Source organism: Eutrigla gurnardus (genome assembly GCF_963514095.1).
Source record: "Eutrigla gurnardus genome assembly, chromosome: 22".
NCBI classification, from domain to species: Eukaryota; Metazoa; Chordata; class Actinopteri; order Perciformes; family Triglidae; genus Eutrigla; species Eutrigla gurnardus.
In genome coordinates this window covers 15,494,694-15,515,340 of record NC_139933.1, presented here as the reverse complement: position 1 = coordinate 15,515,340, position 20,647 = coordinate 15,494,694, and the positions used below count along the sequence as shown (strand labels likewise).

The window sequence follows — 20,647 nt, the reverse complement described above, 5'->3', positions numbered from 1 at the left end:
ATCTGAGTTCTTCCATCTGAAAGGGTTGAGCCACATAGATGTTGTCGACGGCGACCCGTCCTCATGAAGTCTATGACCTACATATGTAGTGTGGCGTGCACGTCAACATCACCGCAGCCGCCACACCCGCCCGTCTCCGTGTGAAGACGTATTTATCTGAGTGTTGACTGATGATAATGGACAGTTTATGGTGTTGATTTAGATGTGGATGTTTCATCTATAGCGTTGTTTGAACAGGCGTGTGTTCGTTTCAGAGCCGGATCATTGATCATCTGAGTGTATTTCTATACGTGTGTTCATCATGTGTAGATGTGGTGGTTCTCTTTCCAAAAATAGGAAACATGATTGACATGACACGAGTGAGTGTCGCTGTTTCAGAATAACGGACGACAATGCATTTCTTCTTCTTTTTCTGAAAAGTATATGTACTAAATAAACATCATGCTGGATTGAAGAAGACTTGAAACTAGAGATGGAGACATAAACTCATGGTTACAATGTTTACTGAGGTAATAATTTCTCATAAACTTCTATACAATCAGAGAGGAGTCGCCCCCTGATGGCCAGCAGAGAGAATGACGGTTTAAGGAACTTTAGTACTGGTACTGGTGCCTTATCCCATAGCTGTTAAGATATTTCCATCGGGACTGACGCTGCTGGAAAGCGAATCACACGATTAGTGTGACGTCAAATGAATGCAACGTGGGAAACAATTGCGGGAGAGGACGGGTTGCCTCCCTCCAGCAGCGTCACAGGGACCACTTTGTGGAGAATTGATTATCTCTCGTCAGCGGGTCCGATGGCAGCTCTTTATTTATCACGCGGCCGTGTTGCCGTGGAATTGGCAGAGCTGCAGCAGGTGTGAAGGTCAACAAGAGAGTCATATTTTAATCAAAGACCAAAGAGCTAAAAATATAACTCCCCAGCGGGCACCGCACTGAGAGACTTAAGGAGATGTGAAAAGGCTTCGTGCTGTACACGTTCTAATTATCACGCACACACACACACACACACACACACACACACACACACTGGGCTTGTTGCTATGCATAAATGTCAGTTTTCTTGCTTAAATAACCGTTAGTCGTGAAGAATGTGTCGCAATGCACCTGGAGCCGGAGCCAGGAGACCGGCAGCAGGACTCACATGACACGACTGAAGCTACCGGCAATGAGGTCCGTGTGCTTTAAGAGGGTGTTTCGTTTACAGTCGGAGCATCAAACAGGAGCCCGGGTGTTAAGTTGTTGGTTTTACTGTTTCCTTAAAACACCCTTGGAAAATGTATTTTGTCTGCAGAGATAAGAGACAAAGCAAAGAAACAAAAGACCTGCTTTTGTTCCAGAGCAACCTGTCAGGAAGTAAAAAACAAAAGTGCTGCTGATGTTTGTGGCTTAGCTGCTTCAGAGTTGATCAAGAAGCAGCATTACTGAGGGTCAGACAGCAATAGAGAAGGGCCCTCCCTGATGCATGAACACATCTAAGGCAATTAAAAGCAATTAGGGCAATTAAAAGCAGCAATGTGATGTGCAGATAGCAGCAATTCTGTGGGCCACATGTAACCAATACTGAAGGTGCACGTGTTATGTTATTCTCAATAATAAAATACAGTCATGAGGGTTCTCTGCACATTCATCAGGATCTTTTTGTAAATGTGTTTTTACATATTCAACACTACAGAGTCTTTCATGTGTGGTGAGTTTGTTCACTTTGCCCCACATCTGTTCCAAGGTGAAAATGTCCATTTAAAAAACAACAACAAAAACACGTTTAATGCAATTAAGAAAAGAGCCTGTTACACTTTAGACAAATGAGGTCGGACGGCGGCATGGCGGTGTGGGAGGCTTGTGGCAGCTCACCTGGCCTGTAGAAGTCTAGCCCATGAGGTCAGCCCGCCTCTGTGTGCCAACAGCTGCCAATTAATGAACCCTCAACTTAAAGTAAAACGGCTTCAGCTGATGAAAGTGGAGCTCATTTTAACTGCTGCGTAGCTCGTTATCTCCTAATGTATTTTATACAGACTTACATTATATTTTAAATATAAGTTTAAATATAATGTAAGTCAAATACATGTGGACTAAAAGAAAGTACAATATTTAGCTGTGAAAGTTAGTCAGATAGTTAGTTTCATTTATTGTCCACGGTGTGGAAATTTGTTTTTGGTCTCATAAAAACAACAAGCAGGACAACAACAACAACAACAACAACAACACTTACACACAGACATCTTCAGGGCAAAAAGCAGGACAGCAGTGGCCGTTAAATTACAACACATCAACGGGGCATGGTGTTCAGTGCCCCAATTGCATTATTATATATGTACCTAGATATTTGAACTTGTCTACTACCTCTACAATTTGTCCCCTAATTATAAGGGGCTGCACAGGGTCCTTTTCATGAAAAACAAGTTCCTGTGTTTTTGTTACATTGATCTCTAAGGAACTTTCGTCGCACCACTTCTGGAGAGATGACACATGTGCTCTAAATGGAGTAGAAGTAGAAGTACACGAGTAAAAGTACTCGGTTACATCCCACATGGACGTCTAACCTAAAAGAATGGGCTTTTTTTGTTGGATTTTTGAAGTAAAAGTGATTTCTACACTCATAACCTTTTTTTTTTTGCAGTTTGATTAATAAAGAACCAAAACAAGTATTTTAAAGTACTAATAATCCTTTACTACAATCACTTACTCATAACAGCAGGTGAGTTTCAGCATGTGGACCCACTAAGATCCACATGGAGGGACGGGAGGGGGGCCATCATGTCTCAGTCCCACTGTGAAAAACCACAGCTCACATCAGGATCAGAGGTGTCGATGGCACAGAGATGATGGCGGATTTAATCTCACGAGCTGCTCCGTCGTGACACCAACTCAACAAGTGTGCCGTCGCAGTGACAAGTACACCGCCACGAAGGTCACAGCCAGCAGGATGCAGTGCTCCAGCTCTCCTCTGCCCCCTGCTGGCGGACTACAGGCTGTGCAGTCACATTATAGAACCTAGAGGCTTCAAGAATGTCCTCAAATGCAAAATACATTTAAAAAAAGTGTGCAGGAGAGGTACAGCTCCCCTCCTCCACCATCTGGTGTCCATGTTCCTCAGCAGAGTCTCACTTATTAATCTGCTTAATGAGCTCGTTATTTTCTCTGCTGACACACGAGGATGCTCACGGAAACCAGAAAAACAAGTGGTTTAAAAGGATGCCAGTTTTCAAATAGCTGCCACCGGGAATTCATATTTAGATTTAAGTGAGTAAACATGGAGGAATGTGTGTGTTTTACATGAGTGGAATCCAACATTTTACACATAACTTCCATATGTGTGAATCAGTTCATCCAATTACCTCAAACTGGGGTCTTTGGGGACCTGAGGGTCTGGTACTTCTGTTGGTGATCCAGTCTTGAGGTTTGGGCAGATGTGGTTTGTAATCATATAAGAGGTGGACTTAAGGGCTCCGGTAGCTTTCAGTCTGTAATGAAGCAGAAATGCCATCTGGGTTTTATACCAGAAGTGAACGTTGTCATGGTGACATCATCCCTTGGTGTGTGGACTACGGTTTCGGCGTGGCCATGTTAGATTTTTTGCAACCAGTGAAGGAAGTGACCATATTTGGAATGTGGAGGAGCAACGGGTGGATCTGATGGATTCTGGTGTGAAGCTGTTGACAGCTTCATAATTCAAGGTCAACTTGTGTTAAAGTGTTACCCGTTGGTTTGTGAACTACTTTTTTGAAGCCTTGAGTTTGGTCAACCATCTTGGAGTTTTGCAAGAAGTGAAGGAAGTGACCATATTTGGACTGTGGAGGAGCGACGGGTGGATCTGATGGATACAAGCAGCAGAGCAGCAACCTTACTGGATAATAAATCAAGAGAGAAGTAATCATTTTCTCATAGACTTCTATACAACCAGACTTCTTTTCTATTTTTGTCTTCACTGAGACGTGAGATGACGAACCGGGATGATCTTTCAGAGACGCCTGCATGAGAAACTGAAAACATTGTTTAGTACACAATGTGTTAAAGACGGCCATGTTTAGAGATCATCTGTGTGTTGTTGCTGCTCGCCAAATTCCAAAACAAGTGCGTAAGCGCTGAAACTAACGATTCTGGAATGTGGACTATTAATTAGCCTGTTGGAGTTTTATGCCGTTGTTATATTGATAACTGCCTCTCTTGCTGAGTGGAACAGCATAATGTGCGTGTGGGATATAAATTATGATAAAAAAACACAAAGGGCTCTGTCAGTGTTTGGTTTGTCCGCTCTGGGTTACCGTAGAAACCGTTCCCTACATGGATACAAGCGTCTTCGTGTCAGGTGATCACACATTAATGAAACCATAGTTATGAATATTATATTCCATTCCTGCAAATAGGTCCCCTGAAACACCCTGCACCTTTAAAGGGCAACCTAATAATTAATCAGACCAAATCATTAATTCAACACATGGAAGTCATGTTTGAATTTGAATTAGCTACATGCCACGTCTGTCACATGCCAATTAATATCAAGATATAGGACTGTGGAGGACTATATGGAGGATTATGGCGGACTATAAAGGACCAAATAAACCAAATGAACTCAGATCATTAGTGGTGCCTCAATGTCAACATTAAGAATCCAGTTGCTCATATAAAGTTGAATTATTTTGGCATGTTTTTGCTTCCAAAGTTAAACTTACTCTCTTACTATTTCTGAACCCAGCTAACCATCTGCTATTAATGAACAGCTCATATCCTTTATAAAAACAGCCGTTAAAACAACAGAGTAAATACCGTCTTTACTTGGTATGTTTGCCGTCTTTAACTCACACCATATTCCTGCTGTTCACCTCAACATGAGGTTGCCTGCTCATCCAAGTGCTGAGCGTCCTGCACAGACATGCCAAGATGTCGTCTCTGATCCAACTTTAACCTTCTTGTTTCCATAAATACTCAGGTAATAATAGTTTCAGAAAGCTTTCCAAAACAAGTGTGTAAGCCCTCATAAACCATGAGGCACTTCTGGATTGTAGACTATTAATTAGCTGGTTGTTTTTCAGGCCTGTTGGCTGATCTCATCACAGTTTTATGCCGCAAACACATGGCAGCGAGTGGTACATAAATATATTATTATTATGATTATTAATATATATATATATATTAATATATTAATCGTAATCATAATATATATTTTATATATATATACACATATTTAAAAGAAATCTCTCTCTCTCTCTCTCTCTCTCTCTCTCTCTCTCTCTCTCTCTCTCTCTCTATATATATATATAGTCCAGAAGAGTGCAGTCCTAGGAACAGCCAAGATACTGCGCAGAACCCTCAAACTCCCGAGGACCCGAGCTTGAGGATGACACAAATACCACCCCACCAGGGGTGAGAAGGAGATTATTTTTTTTGGCAGCGAGTGGTACATAAATATATTATTATTATGATTATTAATATATATATATTAATATATTAATGGTAATCATAATATATATTTTATATATACATATAGACTCAACAAAAATATAAACGCAACACTTTTGTTTTTGCTCCCATTTTTCATGAGATGGACTTAAAGATCTAAAATTCATTCCAGATACACAATATTACCATTTCTCTCAAACATTGTTCACAAATCAGTCTAAATGTGTGATAGTGAGCACTTCTGCTTTGCTGAGGTAATCCATCCCACCTCACAGGTGTGCCACATCAAGATGCTGATCTGACATCATGATTAGTGCACAGGTGTACCTTATACTGCCCACAATAAAAGGCCACCCTGAAATGTGCATTTTTTTGCTTTATTGGGGGTCTGGGGACTCAGAACCAGTCAGTATCTGGTGTGACCACCATTTGCCTCATGCAGTGCAACACATCTTCTTCGCATAGAGTTTATCAGATTGTCAATTGTGGCCTGTGGAATGTTGGTCCACTCCTCTTCAATGGCTGTGCGAAGTTGCTGGATATTAGTGGGAACTGGTACACGCTGTCGTATACGCCGGTCAAGCACATCCCAAACATGCTCAATGGGTGACATGTCCGGTGAGTATGCTGGCCATGCAAGAACTGGGACATTTTCAGCTTCCAAGAATTGTGTACAGATCCTTGCAACATGGGGCCGTGCATTATCTTGCTGAAACATGAGGTGATGTTCATAGATGTATGGCACAACAATGGGCCTCAGGATCTCATCACGGTATCTCTGTGCATTCAAAATGCCATCAATAAAATGCACCTGTGTTCTTCGTCCATAACAGATGCCTGCCCATACCATAACCCCACCACCACCATGGGCCACTCGATCCACAACATTGACATCAGCAAAGCGCTCACCCACACGACGCCACACACGCTGTCTGCCATCTGCCCTGAACAATGTAAACCGAGATTCATCCGTGAAGAGAACACCTCTCCAACGTGCCAGACGCCATCGAATGTGAGCATTTGCCCACTCAAGTCTGTTACGGCGACGAGCTGGAGTCAGGTCAAGACCCTGATGAGGACGACGAGCATGCAGTTGAGCTTCCCTAAGACGGTTTCTGACAGTTTGTGCAGAAATTGTTTGGTTATGCAAACCAATTGTTTCAGCAGCTGTCTGAGTGGCTGGTCTCAGACGATCTTGGAGGTGAACCTGCTGGATGTGGAGGTCCTGGGCTGGTGTGGTTACACGTGGTCTGCGGTTGTGAGGCCGGTTGGATGTACTGCCATATTCTCTGAAACGCCTTTGGAGACGGCTTATGGTGGAGAAATGAACATTCAATGCACGAGCAGCAGATCTGGTTGACATTCCTGCTGTCAGCATGCCAATTGCACGCTCCCTCAATGCTTGTGGCATCTGTGGCATTTTGCTGTGAGACAAAACTGCACATTTCAGAGTGGCCTTTTATTGTGGGCAGTATAAGGTACACCTGTGCACTAATCATGATGTCAGATCAGCATCTTGATGTGGCACACCTGTGAGGTGGGATGGATTATCTCAGCAAAGCAGAAGTGCTCACTATCACACATTTAGACAGATTTGTGAACAATGTTTGAGAGAAATGGTAATAATGTGTATCTGGAATGAATTTTAGATCTTTAAGTCCATCTCATGAAAAATGGGAGCAAAAACAAAAGTGTTGCGTTTATATTTTTGTTGAGTGTATTTAAAAGAAATCTCTCTCTCTCTCTCTCTCTCTCTCTCTCTATATATCTATATCTATATCTATCTATATATATATATATATATATATATATATATATATAGATATAGATATAGATATAGATATAGATATAGATATATATATATATATAGATATATATAGATATATATATAGATATATATATAGATATATATATAGATATATATCTATATATATCTATATCTATATATTGTTACCCGTCTGTCTTTACATGTCTCCCTTTGGTTATGACATGTAACCCTGAATAAAGGATAAGTGGTTGATGATCTGTGTGATAGAATTTTGAATACGGAACTTATTTCTACACTGGAATTTTTATATATTTTTTATATTTTTACATAAATTATGTAATAGCTAGAGATCATTTTTATTATTTTGTATAATCTATATATTATACAAATAATATAATAAATATATGTATCACCCCCCCCCCCCCCCCCCCCCCCCTTTTTTTTTTTAAGTAGAATTTTTAATGCAGAACTTATTTCTACACTGTAATAAAAGACACTTGGTTATATAATAATATAACTGACACGGGTTTCTTAATGTGTACAGAGGAGATTTGAGTATATCCTCTAATATTATCGTATAGCAGAAGAAGCCGCTGTTCCTGTCGCGGCCAGCAGAGGGAGACGTCGGGCTCTTCGTTCTCTCCGGCTCAGACAATAAAAACAAGGCGAAGCCCGCACAGACGGACGGGCAGCCAGGCAGCAGCATCTCGGAGCTAAATGTCTGAGGACCGCTGCTGCTTGAGGAGGAGGAACCAACGGGACTCATGGCCGCTGAGCCGCGACTAGACATGTAGTTTGTGTTTTTGCCAGGATGCCAGCCAGCTACGTTTTGCTGCTCTTCGCGTGGATCTGCGCGGCTCCGGAGGCGCTGGCCAAGTCTCTTCCAGAGCAGGGAGCCTCCGGTAAGCTGGGAGGATGCAGCACAATGAGCAGATGGGAGTGGTTGCTTCTTTTTATGGGCTTTTGTCGATAAAAAAATAACAAAAAAACGTCGATTGTTTTGCACCGCTGCGAGCTGATACCATGTAGCCGGACAGGAGATGCGTTCAGGGGGTCGTTTCCCAGTCGTTAAGAGCGATAGTTAGATGGTCTAGTATTTCATTAAGATCCACGAGGTGATATCACACAGATATACTGTACAGATGTGTGTGGCGCGTTCAAGGCCTCGCTCATAATGCCGAGGTCAGGCCTCTCACTAAGCTGCTGTAACGGAGGCCTGCGCGTCTTTTTCTGCACAAACAATGACACAGAGACCAGGACGACGCACGTTTCTGCGCCCAAAAGACCCCGAAATACGTTTATGCACGAACCAAAACCTCCAGGTCGATGCAGCCGCAGCACGGACAGCACCAGTGTTTATATTATGGTGTCCATTTTGGACGTCGTTATGTAATTTACATTGCATTATTTATGCTTCAAGCTATTTTGAGCTGCATGGATGGTCACAGTCACAGACAGTACATTCCCAGGTACATGTACTCTTTATTTTTAAGGTACTTTGTACTTCTAATCCACCACAATGTAAACAGACATAGTACCTTTTACCCCACTCCATTTATTTGACAACTTTAGTTACATTTTAAACACAAAATGCATGATCAGGTTTTCAAAATAAGATTCACAACATTTACAAGTACATTTACTCTTCATTTTAAAGTACTTTGTACTTCACATACACCAAAGGGCGACATATATAGTATATTTACAAATACATTTGCCTAAGGGTCTGTTCTGCATAATAAGTGCTGTACTTTTACTTTTTAAAGTGTACTATACTTGTATTTTGTACATTGTGGTATTTCCAGCGCAACACAAACACACTTACACATCAATAATATATATATAACATCATGATATTGCACATTTACCGTTTAAGTACATTTTAATTGGCAGAATTCTGCTGCTAATGTTGTATTTCTGTCCTTTGTTTCTCTGGTGGAGCCTAATTGAGATGACATTGAAATCGATTTTGCTCCCCAGCTGCAGCTCCACTGATTACACCGTCAATTAATTAATACCTTGGAGGAGTTTAGGAGCAGCTCAGCACGTCTCCACGATTCACAGGATTAGAGGGGTCGACCAATGTGGCTTTATTTATTACTGAGCTGGGAGTCCGATAACACATACATTTATGTCTAGAACACATTTAAAAACAACAGATGATCAAATATAGCAAAGACACAAAAACAACATAATAATAATAATGTCAAACCATAAGACCATGAATGCAACAAATCAAACAATAAGGGCATAAAAGCAAAGCCATAAGAGCAGAGCAACTCTCATAGAGAGTTAAAAGTCAGATAATAATAATCATAATAATCATCAGTGATGACGTGTAGAAGAAAAGGTGCAGAAACAAAAGGACAAAACCTAAAAGCTAAAAGACTTAAATCTCAAAAAAAAAAAAAAAAATTCTGGCTTTGAATTTGTCTGGAAATAAGTGGATTTAATGAACAAAGAATTACACAAGCAGCACCCGTGTTGAGCTGAGATGGTGTGAGTTTAAATATGAAATAAGTAAGTCGGCTCTGAGACCAGAAACAAACACTGACAGAAGCTGAGTCGAGGATTTCTCTCCACTTCCACTGAGTTTCTATTCAGGCTTCTTGATGTGACACTGTGACTCTCAATGAGGCTGTTGGAGGAAATCCTCTCCACTCACACACACACAAGGGAGCCTTTATTCCACCAATTACACACACACACACACACACACACACACACACACACACACGTATACATGCTCTTTATGATGCAAGTTCTGCATGGAGGGTTTTTTGTCACGAGAGGCGCCGGGAGGGTTTAGATGGCGACGGCTCCAAATGCTGCTGGGTTCTGGAGAGTCGGCACGTCTCCATGGAAACGCCCCCCTCCCGGCCGTGACCCACATCCATGCTGTCCAAGAGGGAAGATGAGAAACAAAATGTTCCTGGGGGGGGAAACATGGGAGGACGAAAACAGTCAGGCGATGGATTTGCGACGGGCGTGTCTGCGATGACATCATCAGTTTCTTGTTGGTCTTCGTCAGTCGGCAGGTTGATGAAGCAAAGATGCTGAGAGAGGTGAAAGGGCAGCGGCTGCTCTCAGAACAACAGGAAATGAACGGCTGGAGTTTAAAAGCTGCAGTTTACGAGTCATATCTCCGTCAAATCGGCTTCCAAAGTAATATCTTTAGATTTAGTGTGACTTTCACTTCCTGAGGGTGGCGTTGTCTCCGATACGTCTCACATAAACATCCATCAATCTGCTCATAAATTATAGGAAACAAAAGACACTTTAAAGGATTCTTCAGTAACAAAGTCAATGAATGGACAACAAACAGGAAGTGCTAACAGCTGATTCGGCCTAAATGTGAAGGTTCCAGTTTGCCAAAAGTAAACACAGCGCCCCCTGCTTGTCGTTTCACGTTGAAGGGGATTTTCATCCTGCTGCATAACGATGTTGACCTTGTAAAACAGCAGAGGGGGACAAACTGAATTGAATTGAATTCAACTCCCAAAAATGTATAACTTTCATCATATTTTATTATTTTATAAGGCAAAAAAATAAAATAAATAAATAACGTTCAAACCCTCTGTCTTTATGTTGTTCCAGAGGTGCAAATAAAAGTCCAGGTGTTCGACAACAGCGACCTGTCGCCGCTGGCGGACGCTTTGGTTGAAGTCCACGGCAACCACACCGTGTTGGCGTCCAGCAGGGCCGGCAGCGACGGCGTCCTGAGGGTCAGCTTCCCGTACCGCACGGGAACATGGGTCGTCATCACAGCCTCCAAACAGGACTACGTCACCAACTCTGTCCCCTGGCACTCCAGCCGCATCCCCCGTAAGTCACCATGACGACGAACACTCGGACATCTGCTTCTCAACAAAATGGTTTCAAGTCGTCTCATTGGCTAGTTGTACATCACACAGGATCCATGTGGCTTAATGTTTTTAACAAGCGGCAACCTAAAGCTGCACTCTCCCTGCTCTCAGCATCGTTGGTACAGCTGGAACTCTGCTGTGTTAACTTGAACGCCTCCTCTTTTTCCAGTGTATGCGTCGGTCAGCTTGTACCTGCTGGTCCAGAGGCCGGGAACGCTCATTCTGTACGACGACGTCCTGCAGGTTTTGTCCGGGTCGCCAGGTAAACGAAACAACACGTCACTCATGTGTTCATATTCATTCATAACAATGATCCAACATGTTGATCCATTGAGTAACGGTGGTCAACGGTGATTCTGTCATTCTGAATTTGAATTTTAAAAAAATTATTAAAATTATAATTTTTTAAAATGAATTAAATAAAATTAATGCAAACATAATTGAAAATGAATTGAAACATTTTTTAAAAATAATTATTGGGATCCTTGAGAAACATGTTTGTATAAACAAATTCAATCTAATATAATGTTTTCACTGCTGAACGTTTCGATGACCTCTGTGATTCTCTGCTGCTGTCACCATAGCAACAGCTGCAGCAGAGAGCACTCCTTCTGGCAGTTCTTTCACAAACAGAGCTCAGTCACGTTCCGCCTCCTCATATTGGCCAGCGTGTTCACACCTGTTAGGGATTCAAGCTGGCTGTGGGTCTAACCGGTCTCGTGGGTCTGCCGGGTCTCGTGGGTCTGACGGGTCTGACGGGTCTCGTGGGTCTGACGGGTGGTTTCTCTGCAGGCTCTCGTAACCAGCCGCTGGTGCAGCTCCAGAGGAAGTCCCTCAGGCTGCCGTCTGACTCCAACTACACGGCGCTGTCCGCTGCCCTCACCACAGCCAAGACCCAGTACGAGATCGGCGGGTTCCCGTTCCTCCTGGGCCAGGAGACCAACAGCTCGGGTGAGTGTGGAGACGGATCCAAAAAGGGTGGAGGGCTGCAGGGCATCGCTTGGAAACGAGACAATAATAAGACGTGTCGAGGCTGATGGGAGTTTCTCCTCTTCAGGCGCAGAAACCGGATGGACCGATCTGACAGCTTTGGCCGTGGTCAGCGTTCACCTCTATGACAAAGATGGCCGCGCGATCCAGGTGTCGGATCCAATCCATGTCTCTGTGCCGCTGCCGTCCGACACCCGCAACAGGATGGCCACCAGCGTGCCGGCTTGGCTGTATCAGCCTAAGACGGGTAAGGGAAGCGCCTCAAACGTTCTCCCTGTGAATGTGTTGTAACGGCATAACGGTGATTCACGCTCCTGCAGGCCTGTGGGTCCGGAACGGGACGGGCTACATCAAGAAGGACGGCCAGCAGTTCGTGTGGAACGTGGTGGTTCCTCAGATGGGATACTGGTTGGCAGCCTTCCCTTCATCTTCAGGTAGCGTTACTCATCTTCAGCCTCCACTCATCTTCCCGTTCGTCTCCATTAGCAGGAGACTCTGACCGCAATGAAATGTCCTGTCTGGTGGACGACCAGCTGATGTTGCATCATTAAACAGAACCACACAGGAAGTATTTTATCTGGTGCCTTAAGAGCACCACACTGATGAACAGGAAGTCGTCATCACACCGGTTCCTTTGACAGTAAGTCGACGGGCTGATGGTGAATATTGTTTAAACGGCTCTGGCCCCGGGTTCCCGATAACGTCCACTCTTAGCGCGCTACGAAGACTCCTACGTTATGACTTACCAAAGTTGTTTACCTCTATAGCCGTGGTTCCCGAACGGTCTCTTAGGAGTCTTCTTAAGAAACACTCCTTACGTCGTACGTACACGGCGCTGTCCAGAAAGAAAGTGCTGAAATCGATTGCTCAGAGTTCGATTTTCCATTTCATGTGCATGACAGCACTATATTATAAAATGTAGGCTATTGCAGTGTTTGCGAATAAAACATTGCTAGAAATCCTTCTAGGCCTAAACATTTATTTAACCATGGTCGAACTTACTACCATAGCCTATACTGATTTAAAAAAAAGATATAGAAAATATAGAAACAGCGGAGGAGATTGAGCCAATTACATCCTTAATTACATGCATATTTGTTGCCGTTGTAGGTCAGTATATCCATGGGATTGAAGTTGATCCTTATGAAACTATGTATTCCAACTAAACGGCTCCGAGGACGGCGACGTCTTTGGTTCAGCACGAGGATGCGATGTATCGCTGCCATAGTTTTTCCACCGTTCACAACCGTCACCGGCGTCTATTTATGACATTTCAGCCACTCAGAGCCTAATTGTTTGACGATGTGCCAATTTCCCAAATTGCTTGCAGGATTGTGCATGCCTTGACATTGACTAGGCATAATGGTCTAATTAAATGACACTGTAATATACCTCGGCTACTTCTGAGGTTGAGGTCAAGCTTAGCCTTGTGATGAAATACATGCGCATTTTATTTTTATTTTCTTCATGAATGACTTAAAACCACTGGTGAAACACAACACTGGCAATGTGCAGTTCCATGCACAGCGGGGATTTCTGGATTACCGTACAGTGGCGGCGACTAGCGTCAGGAGCTGAAACATCACTACGGTAGAGCTAAGAAGGCTCTAAGAGCGCTCCAGACCACTCTTACCAACGTATGACGTACGAAAGAGATTCGTAGCAAAGAACGTTTCGGGAAACACGCGAAATGTTAAGTAGGAACTCTAAGTAGGGGTTACGAATGACGTAGCGTTAAGAAGGCTTTAAGAAGACTTCGGGAAACCGGGCCCTGGAGTTTTAAAATGTGAGGAGACAATGTGAAGTCGCATCACGTCTACAGACGTTAAACTCTCCTGGTTGAACCATGAAAGATGTAGCTCATGTAGCAAAGAACACAATGTTACCATGTTTTAATGTTTATTCATCCTTTTTGATGAAGTGGGATCTTATTGTTAATGATTTACATATATTTTTATAAAAGATTGTTTCCTCACAAAAACAAAGTATAAGCGAAAGTGATTCCCGTATGTTTTCAAGCATATTTCGGGATAATAATAATTGTGGAATTTGATGTCGTAGAGCAAAATGTTAAAATCTCTTAAACCTGTGTGAACCAAAGACCACAGACGGTGAAAATAACTGCTGAGTCATTTCTGGGTTTACAACTCGTTCCTGCAGCTCTCTAGTCTCTTAAAGCTGCAGAACTTCAAATCCTCACTGGAGCCCCAAAATGTGGATAAATCCGCTACTTAAAGTAGTCCCCAACAAATCCATCGTTTCCTCCCATTTGATAAAAACTACAGTGACCTGCTGTTTTTGAAAATGACCATATATATGACACCATATATTTAGGACCCGTTTTTACAGATTACCACCTTCAGACAGACTAGGGACGTCGGACAGCGCTGACATAATGAGTGATTCTGCATCGTCTTGCAGGACTGGGACTGTCTCATCCGGGCCTGAGGGACATCACCACCTACCACACCCTGTTCCTGCTCTCCATCCTGGGCTCGCTGGCCCTGCTGGTCCTCATCCTGCTCTGTGTGCTGCTCTACTACTGCAGGTGTGGGGAGCGTAGGCGCAGGTCTCACTTTTTAGGTTTCTATCAATAACAAAAATCAATAACAATAACAAGAATTGCAACTGTGAATTTTTGGCTGTGATGATTTGCAAATCTGTGAATGTGGGTTTAATTTGAGATCAGATCTTAAAGCAGATTACAGGAGTTTCTTTCATGTCTGACCTTCGGTCTCTTCTCCTTTCAGGCGGAAGTGTTTAAAACCTCGTCGCCAGCAAGGGAAACCCCACACCCCTAACCTAAACGGTGCCAAGCGGGACCAGGGAACCTCCACATCACGCCTAAACCTGATCTGCGGAGGCCACGTTGAGTCCGGAACCTCCAACGACAAATCTGACATGTCACCGTCTCGAGACTACCAAAGTTCTAGGGAGGACCTGACCAAACACGTCCCGGCTCACATGCTGCGACACGCCAAGGGGAAAAATGCTTCCGGCCCCCAGCGGGGCGAAAGCTTCCCCATGAAGGTCACGCGTGCCACCGAGACCAACAACCTGGACAACCCTTTGCTGCACGAGGACTACAACCGGAGCTACAGCCCCATGGAGGGCAAGGAGTCCGACTACCACCGGCACCGCAACGCTAACGACAACCGCGGCTACTCCTCCAATCCCCCGTCCCCGCCTCGCTTCCAAGGCTACGTGCCGAGCCAGACCGACAAACCGCCCGAATATTCGGCGGCGGCCGCGGACAGCCTCGCCAGACCCACGTCCCTCAACACCCAGCCGGGTCAGATCATCTTCTGCAGCTCCATCGACCAGATGAAGGAGAACATGTACCGGAGCATGGTGCCGACGCTGGTCATCCCGGCGCACTACATGCGCCTGCCCTCCGAGTTCTCTAAAGACGGCAAAGACCAGAAGGACCAGGACAAAGATGGCGGACAGCTGGGAGGAGGCCCGCAGCACCACCACCACCACCAGAAACAAGGCCAGCAGCAGCAGGGCGGCACCCAGGGCGAAGACTCGGAGGACCCCAACTGGGCGTCCGAGACCTCTGGCGGACCCGTGACCATCCCGGTGCTCTTCAACGACTCCACCATGGCCCAGATGAACGGCGAGCTGCAGGCTCTGACTGAGAAGAAGCTCCTGGAGCTGGGCGTCAAGCAGCACCCGAGGGCGTGGTTCATCTCCCTGGACGGACGCAACAACGCTCACGTGCGCCACTCCTACATAGATGCTGGGAACGACCTCAGCGGCGGCGGATTCTTGGGCGGCGCCAACAGCGCCAGCCGAGACGTCAACCTCGAGCCGCCTCTGGAGGCCCAAGAACGCAAGTCAGCGGTTAACCGTAAAGGGAAAGAGGAGCGCTGGGGCACGGGGGGGCGGAAGGGCCACGGCGTCGGCGGCGGGAAGTGCTACTCCAAGCTGGCGTACACCGACCACAGCGAGCCCAGCAGCAGCAGCGAGGGGCGCCCGGTCTCGCCCGAGGAGAACTCCCTCACCCCGCTCCTGGACGAGGGCCCGTCCTCCCGAGGGTCCACCATCCCCCGCCGGGGCCGCAGCCGCGTGAACAGCAGCCGCAGCAGCAACAGCGAGAACCGCCGCGACTCCATGACCAGTCCGGAGGACGACCCCGAGGACAAGGACGAGAACAAGAAGAGCCCCTGGCAGAAGATCGAGGACCGGCCCCTCATGGTCTTCCACCCCAGGAAGTGAACTCACCGCACACCTTTAACAATCTTTTTAAAAAGGGGGGAGGGGGGATTTTTCCAGAGCGAATCGGGGACGAAGAATTTTTCACGAGAGAGAAGAGAACACAATAAGCACAACCACGACCTTGGTCGTTTGACCTTTGTTGTTTCTGGTGACGTGCTTCTGCACTTTCTGATTACTCTCGTAGTCCCACTGTCAATTAATCCCACTGTCAATTAATCCCGCTGTCAATTAATCCCACTGTCAGTCACACTCACTGTTAATCTCACTGAGACGATCCCTCGTATAAATATATATATATATATATTGAAGCGTATCCAGTTTAGCGTGAATACTTTCTCTGATAACTCGCTGTGAACGCCGACTGTGGAAATAGCCATTTTATGGAAGCACTTATTGATAATTTGATGAATTGATCGATTGATACTTGATGACATTGTTTTATAGGACTGATGGGTGTTTAGATTAGATTTTCCTTCCTTGAACTCACACAAAGGCGCATGTTACCTCGACTTAACGGTAACTACGATAAGTATTCTTTAGAGGAAATGCGTAACGGACCTATCAGATGTGCTGGTTCACTTCCTTGAGCCCCCGTGGACGAATCACGTAAACCACTCACTTGCATTTTGCTCCTTCGGGGATGAACCTGACTCCCTCTGTGTTTCGTGTTCATGTATCCAGGTTACTTATTCAGATAGAAACAAATCGACATGTTAAGCATCTTCTTTGTCTCTCGTCCTCTCTCTCTCTCTCGTCATCGATTTTATTGCCAAAAGTTGGAACTTTCTGCCTTTTTCCTCCCGTCGTCGTTTGGTCGACGGAGACTATTTCTTCTTTTTGCGGTTTCTGTGGTGTAAATAGATTCCCCGGACATTTTGAAATATTCCGAAAGATTGCATGCATATGAATGTATGAAATAAATGAACAGAAGGCATCAAAAGCCCCCTCCCCCACCACAGTTCAGATCCTGCGTAGACCCGCCTCCCCTCCCCCCAAATCGCCAAGAAACGCGGGAAAGCGCTCCAAACGGCTAAAAACACCACTTTACTTGAAGACTCGCCCGTTAAACGTTCCTCTGAGACCCAGCAGGGCCGCTGACGGACCGGACCTGTATCTCCTCTCCTGTAAGTGCCTTCTTTCACGTAGGATCGAGTGATCGGCATGCAGGTCCCTGTTAGAAACGTAGTCCGTCGCCGCCGGGCGTCAATAAGCACACTGCATTGTGGGAACAATGAGACTCTGGGGAGCATGCCTGCCAAAACGGACAACTTTCTCGCCACTATTAATATCATATAATGATAAAATAAGGGACAGTTCACCCCCCCCAAAAAAAATAACAGTATTTTTTTCAATTACCTGTGCTATTTATCAATTTGGTAGGAACTATTTTCTTTGTACCAAACCACACAAACGCCAACCGTATCGGAGGACGGTCGAGGCAGCACGAGATGTAAATATTAATGCCGTCCTCCTCGGCCGAGCTGAAACGCCAGCTAGCTAGCTAGGTGGTGCTAGGTCAGCTACGGTATTGGTTAGCCTCCGTCCACATGGTGATACGGTTGGTGGGTGAAGTTCAGTACAAAGAAAATAGTTCCCAAATTAAAAAAAAATAAAATGTACAAAACCAAGACAGAGAATAAAGGAAACAAAATTGATACAAACAGCTAAGGTGGAAAAAAATCATAAAAAATGGTAAATAATAAGAATAATGGAAAGATGTGATTGAAGTAATTGGCAAAAATATACAAGAAACCAGCGTAGGAGGAAATGGTACCGTTTCACTAAGAAGTACGAATATAATATTTTTCCGGAAGAATCACAGGATTAACGGTATCTGAAATACTATGTTTGTATGAAATACATGTCATCAACTTTGACTACAGTTGAGATAGAGGAATGGGATTAGCATTGCAGATTTGATCATCCCTCTTTTCTTGGCTCTTTAGTTTTAAAGAAGGCAGAAATCTCAAAAAGTAACCAACTTGCAAAATAATCCAGATTATATTATTGTTACAGCTAAATGGAGAAATATGTATTTCTGATTTTGGGCTGAACTGTCCCTTTAATTTCTTGTATCTATCCTCTTTTTCACAAACCTTGTAAATGGTATGATATGAGATTTTATGTGTATACGACGTGCATGTAAAATGTAGAATAGGGTGTTTTTAACTCAACCTATTTTCTTTTTTTATTAAATTGATCCAGCAGGACGTTTGGCACAAAAATGTGATGCACTGACGCATTGAGTCGCGTTGCCAAAAAAAAAAAAAAATGAACTCGGTTATACGAAGATACGCTGACTTGTTTTTTTCCTCGATCCAGTTCTGACAAAAATCCACTTCCGGTCGTAAATGTTTACAACGATGACATGCTGACCACCACGCTCGTCCCGCTGATACTAGCGTCGCCACTGCCTCAGACACATCAGCGACTGAACTCAATCACGCCATCCAGCAGATGACACGCTCGCCAGTTCAGAGAACTCGAACATGTTTTATTGTTGTTGATGACTTAAAAGTCACGCTGGCCGGTTGGTCCTCTTCCCATTTGCTTGCTGTTCATAAACCCGCATCCGTCGCCTACAGTACAGACAATGTGATGTAACTCAGTCTGAAGAATAACCAGGAAGCCATGAAGCGATTCCTACTGAAGTGTCAAGTCCACTGCTGTAACGTTTTTTTGGGACCAGATATGGAATTTGTATTATTATTATTATGAGTTGTGCAATTGTGGCGTTCCTTGCTTGTTTTCATTCGACACAAGAATAATCTGTTTTCTGAGTAGATTTTTGTGAACTTGTGTGTTTTTGGACGAAGATTTTTTTACACGAGACTGAAAGCCGAATCACCGAGAGGACGTGCTGCACCTGCTGAAGTACTTTGTTGAAGTATTGGATAGTACAAATACACACGAGGAGTGGAGGATTGAACTGTAGGCCTTCATCCATGTGCAGTAAATAATTTGCTCCATAAACCTGGTCAGTTGTTTGTAAACTGTAAATTGATTCTTAATGTACATGAGACATAAATAGAAATAAATTTGTTCCCACTGTCAGTGTGTGATTTAATTTTTAATACAGACTGAAGCTGTGTGGTGAGATGTACTGAAAGATCATCCATCCATCGTCTACCGCTTATCCTGTATTCAGGGTCACGGGGGGGCTGGAGCCGATCCCAGCTACCATTGGGCGAAGGCAGGGTTCACCCTGGACAGGTCGCCAGTCTATCACAGGGAGACATGTAGAGACAGACAGGTAACCAGTCTATCACAGGGCCGACATGTAGAGACAGACAGGTAACCAGTCTATCACAGGGCAGACATGTAGAGACAGACAGGTAACCAGTCTATCACAGGGAGACATGTAGAGACAGACAGGTAACCAGTCTATCACAGGGAGACATGTAGAGACAGACAGGTAACCAGTCTATCACAGGGCTGACATGTAGAGACAGACAGGTAACCAGTCTATCACAGGGAGACATGTAGAGACAGACAGGTAACCAGTCTATCACAGGGAGACATGTAGAGACAGACAGGTAACCAGTCTATCACAGGGCCATCCTGCATGTCTTTGGACTGTGGGTGATACACGCTGATACGGGGAGAACATGCAAACTCCACACAGAAGGAACCCGACCCGGGAATCGAACCCTCTTGCTGTGAGGCCACAGTGCTACCCACTACACCACCGTGCAGCCCATAAAATGTTTGTAGAAATTAAATATGCAAATTAAGCATTATCCATTTAATTTTAGCTAATTTTCCTACATTTCCAGAACAGAAATCTGAACGTTGGAAAAATTATTGTTTTGTTCTGTTGACACATCAGTGAGAGGTTTTTCTACTGAGGGAATTTCTCTTTTTATTGCTCAAAAAATCAGAAAATACTGTCGACGACCATAAAGAAATAAAATCAGTATTCTCCATGTTTTTGTGAATATATTGTTTCATAAATGAGTTTATGATATACACTATATATACTATACAAACCGCTCTGTAAATGGACCTGCATTTATATAGCGCTTTTCTTTTTTTTTAAATAATTTTTGATGATTATTTATTTATTTTTTACATACATTTTATACTTCTGGATAACTTCCCACTGAGAATAAATAAAGTCTTATTGATAGATTTTACACACACACACACACACACACACACACACACACACACACACACACACACACACACACACACACACACACACACACACACACACACATATATTGTTTTGTTTGTTTTTTATCTGAACCTGAACCAGATAAATGCAAGTAGATACATCTTGCTTAGTTAGGCATGAATATTGAATCATAAAAATGTGTGAAACACATTCAGTCATGTGATCATTCTGTGTACTGTCCCTTTAAAGCCACAAAACGGTAGCGTCACGTGCGAGCGTA

General features: G+C 44.1%; 1 protein-coding gene across 2 annotated transcripts; it reads left to right on the top strand.

Annotated features, from left to right (window-relative positions):
- The first annotated feature begins 7,849 nt into the window (after positions 1 to 7,849).
- Positions 7,850 to 17,569, top strand: fam171a2b (family with sequence similarity 171 member A2b). Of its 2 annotated transcripts, none has more exons than XM_084039898.1 (8): positions 7,850 to 8,072; positions 10,768 to 10,995; positions 11,206 to 11,298; positions 11,829 to 11,987; positions 12,094 to 12,273; positions 12,347 to 12,460; positions 14,448 to 14,595; positions 14,777 to 17,569. In XM_084039898.1, the coding sequence occupies exons 1-8, from the start codon at positions 7,982 to 7,984 to the stop codon at positions 16,245 to 16,247; spliced, it is 2,484 nt and encodes an 827-aa protein (XP_083896024.1). In that variant the 5' UTR covers positions 7,850 to 7,981; the 3' UTR covers positions 16,248 to 17,569. The 2 variants fall into 2 exon arrangements, with proteins under 2 accessions (XP_083896024.1, XP_083896025.1); XM_084039899.1 differs by having other exon boundaries at positions 7,851 to 8,072; positions 14,448 to 14,574.
- The last annotated feature ends 3,078 nt before the right edge of the window (positions 17,570 to 20,647 follow it).